The sequence below is a fragment of the Rhinoraja longicauda genome, chromosome 15 (assembly GCF_053455715.1).
Source record: "Rhinoraja longicauda isolate Sanriku21f chromosome 15, sRhiLon1.1, whole genome shotgun sequence".
NCBI classification, from domain to species: domain Eukaryota; kingdom Metazoa; phylum Chordata; class Chondrichthyes; order Rajiformes; family Arhynchobatidae; genus Rhinoraja; species Rhinoraja longicauda.
The window spans coordinates 21001406-21022891 of NC_135967.1; the positions used below are offsets into that span (position 1 = coordinate 21001406).

At 40.2% G+C, this 21486-nt stretch overlaps 1 protein-coding gene across 1 annotated transcript in view; it reads right to left on the reverse strand.

The window, feature by feature from the left end:
* LOC144600364 (protocadherin-20-like) overlaps positions 1-15022 on the reverse strand; it is a 29505-nt gene extending 14483 nt beyond the window's left edge. Inside the window, exon 1 of the mRNA XM_078411939.1 lies at positions 14977-15022. Coding sequence (XP_078268065.1) covers positions 14977-14985 — 9 coding nt within the window. The 5' untranslated portion in view covers positions 14986-15022. The remainder of the gene's footprint in view (positions 1-14976) is intronic.
* Positions 15023-21486: the final 6464 nt, after the last annotated feature.

The following is a 21486-nucleotide window of genomic DNA, read 5'->3' on the forward strand; positions in this document are numbered from 1 at the left end:
GATAAATCCAATTTTACACCGTCCACTACCATGGACTATCTTGGATTTACGATTGATACTGTTCGCATGTTTGTAACTCTGCCGAAGGGGAAAGCATCAGAATTGGCACTATCATGCCACGAACTAATGCATAAACGTCAGCCAACCATACGGCAGGTAGCTAGAGTTATTGGTAAAATGGTAGCAGCTTTTCCAGCTGTACAATTTGGGCCTTTGCACTACCAAAATTTACAAAGAGCAAAAGTGCACGCACTAAAGCAAAACTCAGGTCACTTTGACCGAGCTATGGATTTAACTGCTGAATCCATTCCAGAGTTACAATGGTGGACAAGGAACATTAGGCTCAGTTCCAGTCCCATAATAATCACCAACCCAGTATTAACCATTCAAACGGATGCCAGTGCTTTGGGCTGGGGAGCAACTAACATGCAATCCAGCACAGGGGGCAGATGGACTAATTCTGAATCATCTTGCCTACAGACACGGGGTATCAACTATTTAGAAATGTTGGGTGCGTTTTATGGTTTAAAAGCATATTCATCTAATACGCATCATGCACATGTCCGGTTGCAATTAGATAATACCACGGTGGTGGCTTATATCAACCACATGGGTGGTGTAAAGTCTATATCGTGTGACAAATTGGTCAACCTAATCTGGCAATGGTGTGTCGAAAGACATACTTGGTTATCAGCAACTTACCTACCAGGTAAGCAAAATACAGTGGCAGACACCAGGTCACGCAAATTTAACGATAACATCGAATGGATGTTAAATCCCAAAGTATTTGCCGAAATTACAAAGCAATATGGCACACCAGATATCGATCTATTTGCATCCAGGCTGAATCACCAGGTACCAACGTATGTCGCTTGGGAACCAGACCCTGAGGCAGCAGCAGTTGATGCATTCACGCTGTATTGGGGGAAAATGTTCGTTTATGCTTTTCCTCCCTTCTGCCTCATCAGTCGGGTATTACGCAAGATTCAATTGGATTCCGCTTCAGGAATCTTGATAACACCCGACTGGCCTACACAGCCATGGTTCCCAGTGGCCCTCGACATGGCTGTCGAAACACCGTTGGAATTCCCCAGCAGTCCGGAATTATTAATCCACCCAGTGTCAGGCATTAGTCACCCGTGCCATGACAGAGTCAATCTCCTCGCTTGCAGATTCTAAAAAGACCTCTACTGGGCCTGGGACTGTCTGAGGACGCCATCAACATGATGACCGCATCCCACCGGGAGTCCACCAGGAGACAATACCTGACCAACATAAGGAAATGGGAACGGTATTGCTCCAAAACAGGAACTACCTACACTACAGCGACACCCACCAGTGTTGTGGAGTTCCTGGTTGGATTACATCGGGAAGGACTCAGCTACAGCGCCATAAATACAGCCAGGAGTGCGTTGTCAGCTTATTTGGTTCCAGCAGCAGGACAACTGGCTTTCGGGTCCCATCCACTATTAATCAAAATCATGAGGGGCATTTTTAATACTAACTCCCCCAGACCAAGGTACACTCAGATCTGGGATGTCAGCATTGTGCTGACGTACCTTAGGGGATGGCCACCGCCCAGGGCACTCACGCTGGAACAACTTACACTGAAATCCGTCATGCTCATGGCACTAGTGTCAGCTCAAAGGGTACAGTCCCTCCACCTTCTGAGGCTGGACAGCATGACAGAGTCATTGGACTGTTTCACATTCCATATTCAGGGACTGGTCAAACAAACTAGACCAGGTACCACGCCTCCAGTCATGGAGTTCTGGGCATATTCATCTGACCCACGGCTGTGTGCCAAGACCCATCTCGCCAATTACATAGACACAACATACAACTTAAGAGGGAGAGAAAAAGCCTTATGGATAAGCCACAAGAAGCCTCATGGTCAGGTGACGAGCCAAACCATCTCAAGGTGGCTCAAGCAGGTGCTTAAGTCCGCGGGAGTCAATACTAATATTTACAAATCTCACTCCACCAGGGCTGCATCTACGTCGGCGGCTAGTCGAATGGACGTGCCTATGGACCATATTCTGGCCAGAGCAGGATGGTCCTCGGAAAGAACTTTCCAAAGGTTTTATAATAAGCCGCTGGCGCAACCTGCTACATTTGCAGACAGAATTTTAGAGTCTGCAGATAATATTTAATTTAAGCCCTGGGGAGCTCTCTGTTTTTTGTTGTCATTAATAAACCTTTTTTGTTCACAAACAGGTTCTTGATTGCGATAACATACTTCCTCCCTCTAAGGTCTTCAGACAGTGAGTGAAGCATGAGCTGGTACACGGTTCGGAATCACAGAGCTTTGAAGTCTTCACGTAGTCACTCACGTGACTCCGAAATAAAATAGTAAGATTAAACGAGAACTTACCAGTTCGAAGTTTGATCTGTATTTTATGAGGAGTTACGATGAGGGATTACGTGCCCTCCGCTCCCACCCTCTATTATACAGATCAACTGGTAATTAAGTTCTTATTTTTTCTTTACTATATTTATTTCAATCGTTGTGTTTTTTCTGTGAATCCACACCGCTGCTTTGAAGAATGTCGCGCATACGTGCTGGACGGGGTCTTCACGTAATCCCTCATCGTAACTCCTCATAAAATACAGATCAAACTTCGAACTGGTAAGTTCTCGTTTAATCTTACTATTTTAACACATGCCTGCCTTGTTAGGTGGTGGCTGCTGAGGTATGAGAACCGGTTTATGTCTTGTCATGGAGCCTATTGTTGGGCGGGAATGATGCACAGTGGGACTGCTAGGCAAACTAGCCTTTGTTGTAAGAAACAGTCTGAAAGCACACTTTCATTTATTTTATTCTGAGGATAAACAACACTATTTTAAACGTTAAATTAATAGATTGATTTGCAGCAGTATTTAAACTGTTAAAATATCTGGACTTCAAATGCAAGCATTCATTTTGGTTGATATTATTGATTAAAACAATGACTGATTTTGATGGCTAAACTGATTAATGTTCAATGATAGCACGTTCCATATGAGCATGTGTTCTTTGTAGCAGAGATGATGACGATATGTCGGACAAGCAAATTTTAATTTGCATCAACCAGGACAAGTATATGCACAGGCACTTCAGTTTAGCCTGACATCAATGGTGGGGAAGATGCTGGAGTCAATTATAAAAGATGAAATAGTGGCACATTTGGATAGCAGTAACAGGATCGTTCCGAGTCAGCATGGATTTACTAAGGGGAAATCATGCTTGACGAATGTTCTGGAATTTTTTGAGGATGTAACTAGGAAAATGGACAAGGGAGAGCCAATGGATGTAGTGTGCCTGGACTTTCAGAAAGCCTTTGAAAAGGTCCCACATAGGAGATTAGTGGGCAAAATTAGAGCACATGGTTTTGGGGGTAGGGTACTGACATGGATAAAAAATTGGTTGGCAGACAGGAAACAAAGAGTAGGGATTAATGGGTCCCTTTCAGTTTGGCAGGCAGTGACCAGTGGGGTACCGCAAAGCTTGGTGCTGGGACTGCAGCTATTTACAATATACATTAATGATTTAGATGAAGGAATTAAAAGTAACATGAGCAAATTTGCAGATGACGCAAAGCTGGGTGGCAGTGTGAACTGTGAGGTGGATGCTATGAGGATGCAGGATGACTTGGACAGGTTGGTGAGTGGGCATATGCATGGCAGATGCAGTTTAATGTGGATAAATGTGAGGTTGGTGGCAAGAACAGGAAGGCAGATTATTATCTGAATGGTGTCAAGTTAGGAAATGGGGAAGTACAACGAGATCTGGGTGTCCTTGTTCATCAGTCACTGAAAGTAAGCATGCAGGTACAGCAGGCAGTGAATAAAGCTAATGGCATGTTGACCTTCATAACAAGAGGAGTTGAATATAGGAGCAAAGAGGTCCTTCTGCAGTTGCACATGGCCCTTGTGAGACCACACCTGCACTATTGTGTGGAGTTTTGGTCCCCAAATTTGAGGAAGGACATTTTTGCTATTGAGGGAGTGCAGCGTAGGTTCACGAGGTTAATTCCCGGGATGGCGGGACTCATATGTTGAATGAATGGAGCGACTGGAATTTAGAAGGATGAGAGGGGATCTTATTGAGACATACAGTATAAGAATATTAAGGAATTGGACACGCTAGAGGCAGGCAACATGTTCCCGATGTTGGGGGAGTCCAGAACCAAGAGCCACAGTTTTAGAATAAGGAGTAGGCCATTTAAAATGGAGATGAGGAAAAACTTTTTCACCCAGAGAGTTGTGAATCTATGGAATTCTCTGCCTCAGAAGGCAGTGGATGCCAATTCTCTGGATGCTTTCAAGAATTAGATAGAGCTCTTAAAGATAGCAGAGTCAAGGAATATGGGGAGAAGGCAGGAATGGGGTACTGATTATGGATGATCAGCCATGATCACAGTGAATGGCGGTGCTGGCTCGAGGGCCGAATGGCCTACTCCTGCACCTATTGTCTATTGTCTATTGTCTATTTATCTAGATTATGTTATCAGTGTCATTATGACATATTGAGGGCCTTGGTTTGTTTTTCTTTCTCAGTAATAAGCAGTTCTATCATTTTTATATCATGGAACCAACCAAGCTTCTGTACCATATATTGTGAAGTCCTGATATTTTTTTGAGCAAAATCACTAAGTTCTTAATCGTCTCAGTTTAATATGGAGTACACATATTTGATACCCAAGTCAAAGTATAATTTTAATATTTCAGAAAATATTTCAGATGCTGAAATCATTCCAGTTAGAATCCTTCTTGATCAAACGATGCTTTCCGGAGTAAATATTTATGTGATAAATTACTTTAGTGAGACTGGATCTTTCTTCATTAAGTACGTTGTAAATACATATTTAAAGGTGTCCGGGAGAGGAAATTGATAAGGAAATGTATTAAACTTGATTTCTGACCTTTGAACATGATTTTGTTAGGTTTGCCTCAAGTGAAGCAAAGCTTTCTCTTCTAAGATGGGTTAGGCAACACAATATATGAATTGCTTGGAAATGGATTCAAAATGGTCCAAGTTTCCTTTTGCCAAGAGTCTGACTGGTGAAGATCTACAAGGATGTACCACAAACATGGGAAACTGAATTTGTAACTAACTCCCTCAGATAAAAAAGGAACTGATAAGAGGCTATTGGTACAGCAAGGGGGTATTAATCAGGCAACAAAATATCCAGCAAGAGAGAAACTGTTTGCCTGCTCTTTTTGACAGAAATCAGAAGGTTTAGGTTTATTACTATCATGTGTACTGAGGGATAGTGAGGTATACTGAAGCTAGTAAGAATTAAGTATTTTCTATTATTTCCATCCTATGATTAGAAAAAAACGCTCCATTACGATGCTGAATGTTTCCAGAATGACATTCTTGAATGTAGACCCAAAGAGCTGGAGTCAGGCAGCATCTATGGAGAAATCTCCAGACATCCTGCCTTACCCACCATTATTCCAGCACTTTGTGAGGTTTTTTTGTAAGCCAGCATCTGCAGTATCTCATTCTTGAATCTACCTTGTCAAAGGGTTTATGATTCCATAAAACCCACACCATGTTCTTCTAAACTCGAAAGAGCAGAAAATCAGTCTATTTAATTTCTTCTCATCTGGAAAAAAAATCCCTTTCCTATAATCCATCCAGTAAAACATCATTGCATTCTCTCAATCACAAGTACACTTTTTCTTTGGAAGGAGAACAGACATGTATGCAATATTCCACAAGAGTTCTGTCATTTCAGTAAGATTTTATGCTTGTGCTCACATCATCTTTCAATAAAGGTCATAGTAATATTTGTCTTCCTAATTGGTTGATGTGCCTGCTCAATAATTTTATGATTTATGTATAAAGCTGCCCGAGTACCTCTGATCATCAATGTTTTTCGTCACTTGCTGTTCAAAGAAAAACACTAAGTACTGGAGTAACTGAGCGGGTTTGGCAGCATCTCTGGAAAACATGGATAGGTGATGTTTCTGATCAAGTCCCTTTGACAGACTCCTGTGAGTGGCTGGGGACGGTGAGGACCTGAGGCAGTGGCAGCTTCAGTGGTTCCAGCCTGTGAAAGTCTGAGTTAGTGGGCCAGACCCCTGAGCAGTCAGAGAGGTGGTGAGGGTCGGTACTGCGTCTTCCGGCAGCGATAGTGTTCTGGGTCTTGGCCTCATTTAAAATTGTTTAGAGTTTAGAGATACAGCATGGAAACAGGCTCTTTTGGCCACAAAGACTATGCTGACCATCCATCACCTGTTCAATCTAGTTCTGTTATCACACAATTTTCTTCCATTCCCCACACACTAGGGGCAATTTACAGAGGCCAATTAAACTACAAACACATGTATCTTTGGGATGTGGGAGGAAACCGGGGCACCCAGAGGGACCCCATGCGGTCACTGGATGAAAATGTATTCAAGAGAGAAGTATTCAAGAGAGAGTTAGATATAGCTCTTGGGGCTAACAGAATCAAGGGATATGGAGAGAAAGCAGGAACAGGGTACTGATTCTGGGTGATCAGCCATGATCATATTGAATGACTGAGCTGGCTCGAAGGGCCGAATGGCCTACTCCTACTCCTGCACCTGTTTTCTATTTTTCTATGTTTCTAAAATGCAAACTCCGCACAGTCTTCGCCACTGTGATGCAGCAGTTCTACCAATTGCGCCACTTTCCTATTTTCTTAACGACAATGGATGACCACACATTTGTATCATCAGCAAAATTGGATATGTAATGCTTTGTCCACGTCTTTGATACAATTTGTGACCTGCTGCATCCCCAGCATGATCGCTGCAATACCCCACTAGTTAAAGTGGAAATTTGTATAATTTGCTTATAACTTTGGTCGGTGGTAACTAGTCATGGTCTCTTGTCCCCATAGCTAATCTTTCAAGATGAGAAGCAGATTGGCCCCATAGCAGAAGCGTCCACATCGCGGGGCTGGAAACTGGAAGTGTCCTGTGCTAATTCTGCTACCACCATCGTCTACTGTACAAGTGATGGCTCCCACTGATTGTCGCTGGAGGCTTGTGTCCCTTTCAGGACGGACGATGACAGTGATGTAACATTTGAAACATGGATGACGGACACGAAAGAAGAAGTAGCAGATTATCAGGTTGAGGGGATTTGTTATTTTTCCATGCTGTTAAGATCGATTTACATTAGTGTTTTTCAGTAAGTCCTTCTCTCAAGACATGTTATTCTAAAATTTCCTAAAATTTCCTAAAAGTTTATGATTGTATTCATTCAAGAATAATTGTTTGGGACAATTTGATTGTTTAATTTCTCAGCTGTTACTTTATTCTTGAATACAACCTCTTATGAGACATTCTGTAAGGAAACCAGAGGAACTAATGCTCAAGTTATTTACATATCTAGAGAAGCTGTTGATGCCAGGTTCCTCGGTGAATAGATTAGTGAGTCACTGGACTCCGCTCACATTCCATTTTCACTTTCTTTATCAATTGCATGGTTTTCCTTTGCTGAATACTTGCACTTCTGCACATAACCTTTAATGTTTCATCTTGTACTACCTATAGTTATTTTGTTAGTCGTGGCTGGACCACTTAAAGAGAAGCTTATTTGTTGTAAGCAGACGATGAAGAGAAGATTTAAAAAATGAAATTGGATGCCAGTTAAGAACAGTGAGAAGGAATGACTGAATGGCAAAGAAAAAAAACAATAGATGTCAGTGAAGTTGACTTGTACGGAAATGATTTGAGAAAGAAACAAGGAAAAGCTCTGCATGTTGGTCTATGGAAGAAATGGCTAGATGTTCTAGAAATGGCTAGAAGTTCTTTGACTGGAGGAAGAGGAAGTTTTTTTGTTTTTTTTAAAGGAAAATGCAGATGGGATTACCAGCACAAAGAGGTAAGGAAGATTGTCAGCCTGTGGAATGGGTGAAGGCACAGTCTCAGGGATGAGAGTTTCAGGGTGCATAGTGGGATGGATACTTAATAATTGGATGAGAAGGAGCAGAACCATCTTGAGCTAGAGATGATAAGTGGTACCAAATTGAATTGGATGAGATAGAGGAAGTTTATCTTAAACTAAGTTGGGCAGAACCAAATGTAACCAGAACTGAATGAGGAAGGGAAAAACTATTAACAGGAAAGTTGTCAAGTGGATGGTGCATTTTGTCAGAGGCTGAGGAATAGTATTAATGACTTTTAATGACTATAGTGTAGGAAAATAACTGCAGATGCTGGTACAAATCGAAGGTATTTATTCACAAAATGCTGGAGTAACTCAGCAGGTCAGGCAGCTTCTCGGGAGAGAAGGATTGGGTGACGTTTCGGGTCGAGACCCTTCTTCAGAATGAACTATATATGATGGAACCCTACCCTTTTGTGATCTGGGCATCGTAAGGTCCTATGATTTTCACATCTTGTTGGAGTCCTGTGCCTTTGGGGACTGCTCGATTAAATACTTGGATATGGGATGTGTGAATGATGGGTGTGGTGGTATGGTTTGTGAATTGAAAAAAAACCCCAATTTCTGACTTGGGAATTTCCTTTTTTTTATATTATGCATTGTGAGATGAAAATTTGCTTCCAAGTAATGTGTCTTTCATGCTTTCAAAATGAGATCAGTCCACTTATTTAATTTCCTCCACTGACACTCACCCCCACACACCTCCACCCAATCTCGACCACTCATCTCCCCCACCAAGAAACTTCTTGTTTTCTTTTGTCACATGATTCTAAACAAGTCCGTTCCCCTGTAATCAGTGACAGGGCACATTGCCAATGATTTATTTTGGCGACTTGCTTAATGCTTACTGACTTTCTTGGGTGGATTATGCCTGCAGTATTCAGATAATCAGCTTTACTGAAAAAGCTGGAAGACGGGTTCAAGTCTGGTATTAGGTTTTGGAGGTTACACACTTTTTTACTTGATTTCTGTCCAGATTAGATTAAATCAGAATCTTTATTCAGGAAGCTCTCCTATTGTGTATTGTGTAACGTGCAGCGTGACTTAAAAAAAGTAGAACTATCATTCTTATCTTTTTTTTTGTTCAAGGAGCAAGAAGTCAGCATGCAGCACTTTGTTTCTGTCAAAACTTGAGGAATCATTTTCTTCCATCTTTTACACTTCAACCTTTTGGTGAACTGGGATATTAAAGGAAACTGCAATTCCCAGGCTGTGCATTCCCCCTCTTTTGAAATCTCTTTGATAACTTTTCCATTATTCCAATGACTTTTCTTTTATAAAATCGCTGCTTCCCAACATTTTGGACACCTCCTTCTTTTATATCCTGTTTCTGTTTAATCTTCATTTTTGTTTCATTATGTCTCTGTAAAATCCTTGAAAAGAATTTCTACTTTATAGATGCAAAACAAATGCAATTTTTGTTGCTAACCAGCTTTACTGCAAAATTTCAGGAATAGCTGCTGGATTTTAATCTTGCTTCATAATAACAGGACAGTGAATTGAGAGTGAGCAACACCTTCCACCCCATCAGCCAGCATATCCAACAAATCATCCTCCAACATTTCCGTCACCTACAATGGGACCCCACTACTGGCCACCTTCCCATCCCCTCCCCTTTCTGCATTCCGCAGAGACCGTTCCCTCCGTAACTCCCTGGTCCACTCGTCCCTTCCTACCCAAACCACCCCATCCCCGGGCACTTTCCCCAGCAACCGCAGGAGATGCAACACCGTCCCTTTACTTCCCCCCTCCACTCCATCCAAGGACCCAAACAGTCTTTCCAGGTGAGACAGAGGTTCATCTGCACCTCCTCCAACCTCATCTATTGTATCCGCTGTTCTAGATGTCAACTTCTTTACATCGGCAAAACCAAACGCAGGCTCAGTGACGTTTCGCTCAACACCTTCGCTCAGTCCGCCTTAACCAACCTGATCTCCCGGTGGCTGAGCACTTCAACTCCCCCTCCCACTCCCAGTCTGACCTTTCTGTCATGGGCCTCCTCCAATGCCATAGTGAGGCCCACTGGAATTTGGAGGAACAGCACCTCGTATTTCGCTTGGGCAGCTTGCAGCCCAGCGGTATGAACATTGACTTCTCCAACTTTAGATAGTTCCTCTGTCCCTCTCTTCCCCTCCCCAGTTCTCCCTCTATCTTCCTGTCTCCACCTATATCCTTCCTTTGTCCCGCCCCCCTGACATCAGTCTGAAGAAGGGTCTCAACCCGAAACGCCACCCATTCCTTCTCTCCTGAGATGCTGCCTGACCTGCTGAGTTACTCCAGCATTTTGTAAATAAATACCTTCGATTTGTACCAGCATCTGCAGTTATTTTCTTACAACACCTCAAATGTTGTCATTTCAATTTTCTTTGTTTACTGTGCAGGGGAATTGCATCAACACAGTGCCATGAATAGTCCAAGGGCTCTGAACTGTTTGATGGATGGCCAAATGAATTTGCAACATTAGAGCGGAAAGGAAACTGTGGAGTGAGTAAAAAATTGTGATTTAATTCATTTAATTTTTGACCCTGCTGTTTTGTGGCCATATTCCAACAAATGTGCATATATTGTTACCAGGAATAAAAGGTTTTTGGCTAACATTTCTAACTGTTACAAGGAATTGGATATGGTGACTTTGCAAAGCCTCTTGCTTCATTTGTGTACAGTATTGACAAACAAGCCCTTTTCCAGTCCTCCCCCCTCCATAAAGGAACTATGTTTACAAATCCTATTTTTTAATAAATGCTGTTAATGAAAAGTATAAGTTACATTTGTAATTTGGCCAGTGAGTAACTGAGGCAGCAACATGGCTTCAAACAATAGAAGGGGGAGACAAAAAAAAACTTGACTGCCATTTTTCCACCACTTTGAATTGTAGCCATCAAAAACATGGCGTCCGCTGTGTGCGTTGTTGAGGTGGGGGTGGGAAGAAGGTGCTGAAACCAGTAGATATGATTGTTACAGAGCTCTATTGGCAAGTTAAAATGTAATGCATTTGGCCACAGTCAAAATGCAGAGTTCTTTCTACATTGCACCATTCAGCCATTATTAACTAGACAAGCTATGACTTGGGCAGAGATTCTAGGGTGCACGACTATCTGTCGAGCAGCCAACAATAACTTGCTTCAGGCTTGAATAGTGGCTCATTTATGAAAAGGAACTTTTTAAATGTAATCTCCAAATTTACTGTTGTCATTCTATTTTGAAGCTGTTCAGTTTCACTGAGAGCTGGTTTAAGGACCAGCTTATTAAAAAATGTGACAAACAAAAGTCTATGGAGGCTGTTTCTTTCTTAGAATTTAACAGCAACAATGCATATGCATATGAATTAAGGGCAGAAATAGGCCATTCGATACTTGAGGCTCATCTACCATTGAATACAAAGTGACTTGATCTGATTGTAACTTTATAATCCCCTCTTTCTGTGCTAACATTCACCCTACTAATCTAGAATCCTGCACCATTAAAACTCTGCAAAATAAGAGCCCACATTAATTGGTTCTAAAGATTTCTAACCCTTTGAGATTTATAAAAAACTTATCTCTGGCTTAAATGGGCAACAATTATAGAAAACAGGCATATGATCGATGGGAGACTATAGGTCAGCTGAAATCAATAGCCTTTATTTTTCACAATATTAAACATTCTTGTTGTTGGCCTCCATCTTAAGCATAGCCAGAGACTGGTGAATATTAGTTGTGGAATTTTGGTGGGTTAAATGACTTGTGAACAAAACCCCCTGACTTTCCTTTCATTTACACCTTTATCCACTAAATATTTGTACCTCTGAAATGCTAAGGTGCCTCAGCATAAATGGGAATACAATTGGTGGTGATATTTATTTTGGATTGCTACAATTTCTTATGGAAGTTGAAAAGGAGTTTTCAATCTAAGAAGTGTTAATTTACATTGGAGGAATTTGAAATTTTGAAGCAGAATTAGGGTTATCATGAGCACCACCTCATGTGGAAGCAGAGTATGTTACTCAGTTTTTTATACAATTGAAATTTGTTATTTCTGGAAAATCTGAGTCCTATTGCATCAGTCTGAAATTCAACCAGTTTCTGTCTTCGGTTACTCTTATGATCCTGGCTCTATCCATGTCATGGTGCATATGATGATGGAATCACATTTGTTGGATACGCCTCAGACAACATGGTCTTCAAACTCCAAACTGGGAGAGCTAAAATGAGTCCATCAACATCCCAAATCTCCAAGCATCCCTCCCCCACTATCTCCCCCTGACTCTGCAATACCCTTTACTTCGCTACTTGTTCTAATATCTTCAGTTCCAACAAACCATTAATCACATTGCCACCTCCACTGCCAGTTATCTGCCAGTCTACAATTATCATCCCACTCCCCTTGCCTACAGTTATCGACCAATTCCAAACTTTTGCTGCTTCTGATCCAAACACTGAGAACACATGTTTCTCCCCCTCATCAAATATTAAGCTCCATTGTTTGTGGTACAATTTTTCCACCATTGTCTAGGTCTTGGGAACAACTGAAGTTTACCCCATGAACCAACAACAAATCTCCAAGTTGTTGATCCCCCACATCATTGTCATTCCAAGCCTGACTAATAGATGCACTAAACTTTTGTCTACCTCTTCAGCCTGGAATATGTTGTGACAACATTTGGATTAGTACTGCATTTGGAGGTAGGGACTGGCTGCTGGCACCCACAATTTATATTAGATGAACCTCCAACACAACCAAATTACCTGCATAAGCTAAAATAGTTTATTACACAGTTATCAATATTAAGAATAAATAAATGCCCTCAACCTGGGCAATGTGAAGAATCAATCAGTAAACAGTTGAAAGTTATGATGTGTTACTTACAGGCCAGCAGTCTGTAAGGGTTATCAGCCCAGCATACCCCTCTATTCTCAAACCAGTTGACTTTAATTAGCTGAAAGTTAAACCTCAATGTCACATCTTTCTCAACATTTTCTTTGTGCATTTCTTTTTTGCACTGAGTACAGTTCTATGAGCACCTGTGAGCAAGGAACATGAGCACCTGTGAGCAAGGAACATGAGCACCTGTGCAGATTAGCTGGGCTGCAATGTCCGTTTCTGTTTTCCATTCCCTAAAATGAACAAGTGAAAGGCCCACTTCACAAGTGCAAAATTAAACAATAAAGGCTACTTGATTTTGGTCAGATATCTGCTTGATAAGGCTATCATAATCAGAATGAGCAAACTCTGGACAACCGAAGTAATTAGAATTTCCGTTTGTCACCAGCAAAAGTGCATAAAATGACACAGATGATGCTTGGTTCCCAAAGTAGCAACACTCTATATATTGATAGAGCATCTATGATGAACAATGATTAACATAGAATATATCTGTTATCTTCCTTGAGTGCTATCTGAGCTAACCCTCCATTTTCTATTTTTGCAGTAGGAATCTTCCCATGTTAATGTTCTTACCAAGGTGTACATTTCCCTTCCTGACCAAAACATAACACAGGAGATGTTGGAAGCAATTTTGCAAACTTCCAATTGCTTCCCATCTCTGATTTGAAGGTTATCATTGCTGATCTTCAGCTTCACGGGTATTTCGATCCCAGAAATTGGGTCATCTGTGATGACGGATGCACATTAGTTCCAACATCTGAATTTGGGATGTGATTCTGTTCCACTGCGTTTAATTTGCACCTTTTTTTGACCAATGAGAACGTTGATGGCATGGCTATTTAGTCCAGGGTGGATGATGGCAGGGGTAAGTTGATGGTGGGAATGGTGTTGGCATGTTGTCAGATGAGAAATAGCAAATTCCCATGTTGAGAAGTTTTGCTCAGGATTGTTCTGGGCTGTTCGGTTCCACTCCATAAGACTTTTGAAAGTTTTGAAAATGATTAATGTGACATAGAAACATTTTGTTGGCTGTCTAATCTCTGATGGCAGGAAATAATGGAACCTTTGGATGCAACGGGCATTTACCAAAAAAATGGTATTAATATCATCATGAAATTGGAAGAAAATCTTGGGTTCCAGTTCATTTTTAATGATTAATCAGTTTACATGATATAACAATGATATTTTACAAATAATAATACAAAAACCTGTCCTGCTAAGCATTTTTAGAATGTCTTGGTTTAAAAGAATAAAATAATGAAACTTCATTGCAGGAATCCTGGCAGGCAATTTAGCAAACATAACACATTGCAAAATGTTTAGTTGTACATTGTGAATATGAAATAAATGCTTCATGCGTGAATATTTAGTGAACTTAATGTAGAAAACGTGAGATAAAATAAAAAGTACAAAGGAACATCATTGCTGTTAACAATTAATAATGGACATAACCTAGCAGTTAAAAGTTGGGACATAAATAATGAGTCCATTAAAAAAATAATCTGTAGACATTGAGCTTTTCTCTTGCATATTGCCCATGTTATGCCTATATTACCAGATAGGAATATCTGTTTGGAGACTGTTAGCTAACTGCTTCAAAATGTAATCCCAGTTACCAATTGTGTATCTCCTTTTCATATATTTTGAGCATACCTGATGCAATCCTCTGCAAATGCCTGAAAGTACATATTCATTTTTAAGTAGCACAGTGTTCATATTCAGATTTTATTTAATTCTGTGATGACTAATCCATGAAAGTGTTAAACACTTTAACCTGTAGGTAAAATTAAAAAGAAAACTGTACTAAATTTGATATTGATATTTAACTCATTCTTAGTATTCCATTTAACTCGTTCTTAGTATTCCAATGGAGAATAGCAGTATGCAAGAACACATGGAATAGAGAGCTAAGCATTCTGTCTGCTTTTCCAAACTTATCCATTAGAGAGAGCCGGCATCTGAGACATAAAAGTAGCAAATCAGCAATTGATCAATGTCGACAAAACATCTGCTCTTCTATAATATATTACATGTGCTGAAGTGCTGGTGATGAAATACAACAAAGCTAAGCTCTTCAGTACTGAAAATCTGAGGTATTAAGTTGGGTACAGGCTTTCTAGATGCACTATTCTCATACTTCTTAAAGTGATCAGAAATGGATGAATCCTGAAGACAAGTGAAAAGCAGAAAACAATTACAATTACCTGCAGCATTGATCCTGTAAAATCCACACGGAAGATACTTTTAAGGTCCATAGTTCCGACTAATAAGATCTTTAGTCTGCTAAAAAGGAGTAGTGTGCTTGCTTCAGCTGCGTCTGAAAGTGTCAATGCTGCAGTGTAGCAGAAATTCCTGCTTTTGATGCTAGCAGCTGTAGGTGGGGCTACCAGCATTTTAGCCTTTTGTTTTTAAGGGAGGCACACAATCCAGGAAACTGGCAGCAATAGCTCCCTGTCTAGTTTGTCTTCATTATTCATTGCACTTGAACTTTTACAAACTTCACTGATGTTTCAATCATCATTTGAACATAATCAATATGTGTAAAATACCACTTGTGTTTGGGTGGTATTGCAAAATTTCATGAAATATTCATGCAAAAAACTATTTAATAAACTAAATAAATTTGGACCCTGTAATTATGCTGTGTGCTACCAGTATGTGAATTTGACTGATCTTTCCGTCAGTATTACTTCACCAGTGGCAATTATAAGTTGAGTCATGTCAGGTTTATTCTCATGTGCACAGGTACACTGAGGTACAGGTACTATGGAAATCACAGGCAGATAGAATCAGGTAACACACAAAAATCATAAATTATACACAAATTGCAACAAAATCTTACAAAACAGTGAAAATATAGACAAATACTGTGCAAAAACTGAGGCAAAAAATAATAAGAAAAATATCATAGTCTTGAAAGAGGAGGTCCATAATGTTTCGCTGTTGGGGTAGGATCAGGGTTGCACAGGTTGGTTCAAGTACCTGATAGTTGTAGGAAAGTAGCTGTTCCTGAACCTGGTAATGTGGAACTTTGGGCGTCTGTATCTCTTGCCCAATGGTAACAGCGAAAGAGGACATGGACGAATGGCTCTTTGATGATAGATGCCAACTTTTAGAGGCAGTGCCTCATGTAAATGCTTTTGATGGTGGAGAGGGCTGTGCCCATGATCCGAGTCCAACATTCTCTGCAACCTGACACAAAATGTTGGAGTAACGCAGCATCTCTGGGGCTCATGTTGTCGACCTCCCTGTGGTGAGCTCTGCCAACTGACCTCTGTCAGGCGAACGACAACAAACAGAGACAGCAGAAGCAGGTTCATAAATTCTGCTGCCTCAAACGCAAGAAGAAGTCTGGAGAGAAGGAATGGGAATCTCTCCAGAGATGCTGCCTGGCCCATTGAGTTACTCCAGCATTTTGTGTCTACCTTCGATTTAAACCAGCATCTGCAGTTCTTGCTGGGTATTTATGTTTGTTTGCTTCTGCTTGTCATATTAAGCCGAGAAAAGTGCAAATCACAAAGAAACTGACTGGGACTATCATTGGCTGGGAGGCACACAAATGAAGAAAAATGAAAACTGAATTAAAATAGAAGCATTGGGATACAGCTGTCAAGAAAAAAAAGTGGAATGTGTAAATGGATTCAGAATTGGAAATAAAAAGCATGAAATCAATTTGGACAGAAGATGGACACTGTACGGGGATCACTGGGCGGCACGGACTTGGAGGGCCGAAAAGGCCTGTTTCCGGCTGTAGATATATGATGATGATGATGATGGACAGCAGCTTGTTTACATTCATTAGCAAAGGATGCACCAATTTGCACTATGGCCTGACATAAAGGCCAGCCTAATATTTGGCCAAACAAGGTAGTAAACAAACAAAGTTAATCCCTTGCAGTAAAAAAAATTTTAAAGATACGTTTAATACCTAAATGATTCAGGAAGAATCCGACAACTGATGGATTATGAAGGAACACAAATCAACATCAATCAACTTCCAACAATTGTTTTGTGCAATCTGAAGCATATCCTTCATTTAAAAAAATACAATGCTGAGTGAACTATAAAACATCTTAAATTATGTCCTAAGATGCAAAAGATGCCACTTTGTTAGTACTATATTAATGTTATCTATCTAGTTAAATGTGTAGAATCAACCTTCACTATTTTATTCTCCTCCTTTGTCCTCTTTTCTAAATGATTATTTGTCAAAACTTTTTAAAATATGTTCTGCCATAATTTCATCAAAGCCCATCTGTCTGATTGTTCTCCAGCACTTAATTCAGTGATCAAGTAATTTTCTCATTTACTTCATTGTCGATCTTTGGAGTGAGATAATTTCCTTTCAAAAGTATAACTAAAGTTTAAAATATAATTTATTCACATTTGTTTCATATTGCACATGAAGAAATTGTTTTAGAAAAACTATTTGCGGCACGGCCTCTTTGATTCTGTCATCCTATGTGGCTGATTCACACTGTTCTTCACTGATGGACTCCAACTTGAGCACTGTGAAATAGGTTGGTTGCTCACTAGAGCAGTTCCTAAATGCCTAATCAATTCAACCAATAATTCTTTTTATTTCCATGCCAGCAAAGATGTGTTTCCACAACACAGAATAAAACCAATTAGCTCATGACAGATCAGTATAGATGAAAGATCTGCATTGTGATGTGCATATACTGTATTTCAAAACACCTTCCTCCTTGTTCTCTATGCCCAGGTCCTTTCCAAACCTGATTGGACTTTTACAGTTGTAAACTACAATAGGATCAGGTAGGAGGTTGGCAATTTCCACAGCTGGGGTGCTCAATGAACCAACTAGTGGAAACAATAGTTCTTATGGGGTAAAATGTAAAGTGACATTGGATACTGAACTAAACCCTCAATGAAGTGAGTAAAAAAAATCAGGTGAGGCATATTTTAACAACATCCATGAACACAGAAGCTGTATGTAAATATTAGTTGGTGTAATTCTACAAATCAGACAGAATAACAAAGCAATCGGCATGCAATTGTTCACTATAGGCAGCAGGGGAAATGCTTCATAGCATTTTATGGGATGCTATCAATGTTCACTTAAAGATAGGCTTACAGGGAATGGGTTCTGCCTCACAAATCTATTGCAATTCATCCAGGAAAGCCTCAATCAGCAGATGAGAGCTATGTAGTATCATTTATTTAAAATTGCAGCATGCATTGCAGAGCAGTCAGAATGTGTATTTTCAATATAATTGTTTTTGAAATTAATGTAGATTTGAAATGAATATGAAACTATCAGGGGAGGGGGGAGTGAAAAGCTGGAGATAAGCACTGGTTGAATATCAGAAAAGTTAGGAAAATGACAGTATGAGATATTATGGGAGAAACAATTAGTGCATTCGACATACCATGACCTTTCTTGTCACCGACCAATTCAATTTACGACAAAATATGTGCTTACACCAATCAGTTTCCAGAGGATTTTTTTCATTGTTCCACGCATTTTCATTTATTAAACCAGTGGGCTGTTTTCAAAACATGATACTTCTGGTCACAATGGACAAAGGTCTATTGTCTCCAAGAAGTATTAGATTACTTCTGTCTGTACGGATCCTCAGCCTGAGTAACAGTTATCTAACATTTTTGGAAAAAAGTCAACCAATATTCAATTGACCATGATATACCAATGTATGTATAGCATATATTAAAGTCCTCATTATGACACTTTTCAAATGTCGAACCGACAAGGCTAAAATGTTTGAAATTGAGGTATGGCTGTGTGTTAGGTTTACTGCTGCTATAGTGAGCTAGAGGCCTGGACTAATAATTCAGCTAATTTGAATTCAAATCCAACCTTGGCAATTAAAAATAAATGAATTCAGCTTAATTGCGCAATGTTATTGGAAAAAGTGAACATGAGATAGGAAGATAGTTATTAAAACCCGATTAGTCCAAGAGACCATCAAATCTTTTTTGATCTAATGAGCACATATGAGTCTCTAGATCGATAGAAGTGTGGTTGATTCTTAACAATCCTCTGAATGATAAAGGGTTTTTCAACTGTATATAAACTATTGGAATTAAAGTCAGAATAAACACAAAGGAACACTGAGCTGTGACTTTGGCTTTGCATCAGTATATAACAAAGCAAAGCCATAAATATCTCAGATAACTAAATTAAGAAATGGGTGAGGTTAATGGACTGGATTTTCATTATTTTAAGACACAAGGGATTGCAGATGCTGGTTTACAACAAAGAAACAAAAAAGTGCTGGAGTAAACCAATGGGTTAGGCAGCAGCTCTGAAGGATATATATAAGTGATGTTTTGGATCGGGAGTTTGAAGAAGGATCCCGACCTGAAATGTCACCTATCCATGTTCTCCATTGATGCTGCCTGACCCGCTCAGACACTCCAGTCCTTCATGTTTTTTTCCATTATTTTAACTTCTTTTAACACATTCAAATGATGTAACAAACTCCAAAGCAACCTGAAGATAGACACAAAAAGCTGGAGTAACTCAGCGGGTTAGGCAGCATGTCTGGAGAAAAGGGATAGGTGACGTTTCGGGTCAAGACCCTTCTTCAGACTGAGAGTCAGAGGAAAGGGAAACAAGAGATATAGTTGGTGATGTAGAGAGATATAGAACAAATGAATGAAAGATATGCAAAAATTGTTAGCTATTTTTTAGGTGAGAGTAAAGACAATGAGACTGAACGAGATGACATTGAAGCTGGCACGACTTGGGTGGGGGAGGGATGGAGAGAGATGGAGCTGAATGGTTTAGGGACTGGGTCTGTTTGTGGTAGTTGGCTCTCCATTTTGGTGTTTGCTTTCTTTTTTTTAAAGCTATTGTTTTAACCATCACTGTTTTCCATCTTGCACATATCCAATGTAGACATGCTACTTTAAAATGTGAACGTTCATAAAACAAAAGCAGTATCCAAATATTCATGGCATGATTCTGCCATTGAAAAAAATTACAATTAGAATTGAATGACAGTTTAACACAGACACCAGGGGAATTGACTTTATAAAGTTGTTCTCACTGCAGCAGGATCCGTCTCACAAAAGAGCGAAGCAACAGGTTGATATTATATTCATCAAGTCAAGTTGAGTTTATTGTCCTATGTACTGTACAAGTACAATGAGGTACAGATACAATGAAAATCTCACTTGCAACAGCATCACAGGCACACAGTCTCAGGCAAACACATAAACATGTAAATGATACATAAATTCTACACACATCTCACAAAATGCTGCAAAACAAGAGGAAAAGAAAAGAATGCATAAAAAGACATCAGTGCAAAACACAATTTAAAAAAAACCAAGTATATGTTAGTACAATAAATGGTCCATGGTATTTTATTATTGAGGGAGCATTAGGGATGTGTGGGTTCGTTCAAGAACCTGGATTATTGTAGGAAAGTAGCTGTCCCTCAATCTGATGGTGTGGGACTTCAGGCTCCTGTCCAAGGGGTTTGGCACAGATGATGACGATTCTTGATGGTTAATGCCACCTCCTGGATACTTTTGATGGTGATGATGACTGTGTCTGTGATGGACCAAGCTGAGTCCATCCCTCTCTGCAGCCTCTTGTATCCTCTGCATTCAAATTGCAGCATCAGGTCATGATGCAATTAGTCAGGATATTATGACATTGTATTATGACTTAGGATACTGGGTACAATATACCCAGTCATGTTGCCATCCAGTAAGAAAGATAAACCATGGTGTGCATTCAAGCATATCTGGCCTTGGACATCTTCAATCTTAACTTAAGATCAAATGAAGGCAAGCATGCGCTCGTAGCCCTCTGATATTACAATCTACTCTCCTCCCTTAAGATGATGAATAAATCTGCCACTTTAAGTACCATTTGGAGGAAACGGAAGGTACAAAAACAGGGGACGAAATGTTCTCTGTGTGAACATAATTAATCAATTTGTATTTCACCTTGGCCACTTCACATCAAAATAAAACCAAACTGTGTAGGTAATATTTTGTGGATAATCAGGAGCTATTGATGGAGAAACAAAGTTAATATTCAGATACATCAGGACTTAAAACAAAGGGTATTAGGGAGTAGTCATGTTTGCCCAGGTGACATGTTGGTTTCAGAGGTGGCTGGTTAATAGATGAATGAGGGCAGTTAAAGGCCTGTCCTACTTAGGCGATTTTTTAGGCGACTGCTGTCGACTGCCATAGTCGTAGCAGGTCGCCGAAAAAATGGTGACTGGACCCCCCCCCCCATGACAATGTCTGCGACAAGCTACAACAACCTACCATGTAATCGACGTCAAGATACGGCAAGCTACCGACAACTGGTGACGCAATCATCATGACTTAGGACGTCCACCAACGACCGCGCCTACGACAACCTACGACCACACTAGCGACAACCTCCGACAACTGAAGTCAACCTACGCCTACCCACGACAAGCTGCGACCCTATCGGCAACAACTGAAGACAATTCATGTAATTTTGGCCTCCGGTTTTGACGCCGGTACCTGTCTTCGGTTGACATAGGTAGACGTAGGTAGTCAGGAATGGAATTCACCAAAGTCAGCACCGGCAATAACCTACGTCACCTGGCGACAACCTACGACAGCACCTATGTCAGGAGACGTCAAGCTTCGATCATTGGCGTCAAACCAACAGTCGCCGAAATTTTTTTAACATTTCAAAATCCAGCGGCGACCAGACAAACGCTACGACTCTTTGGGAA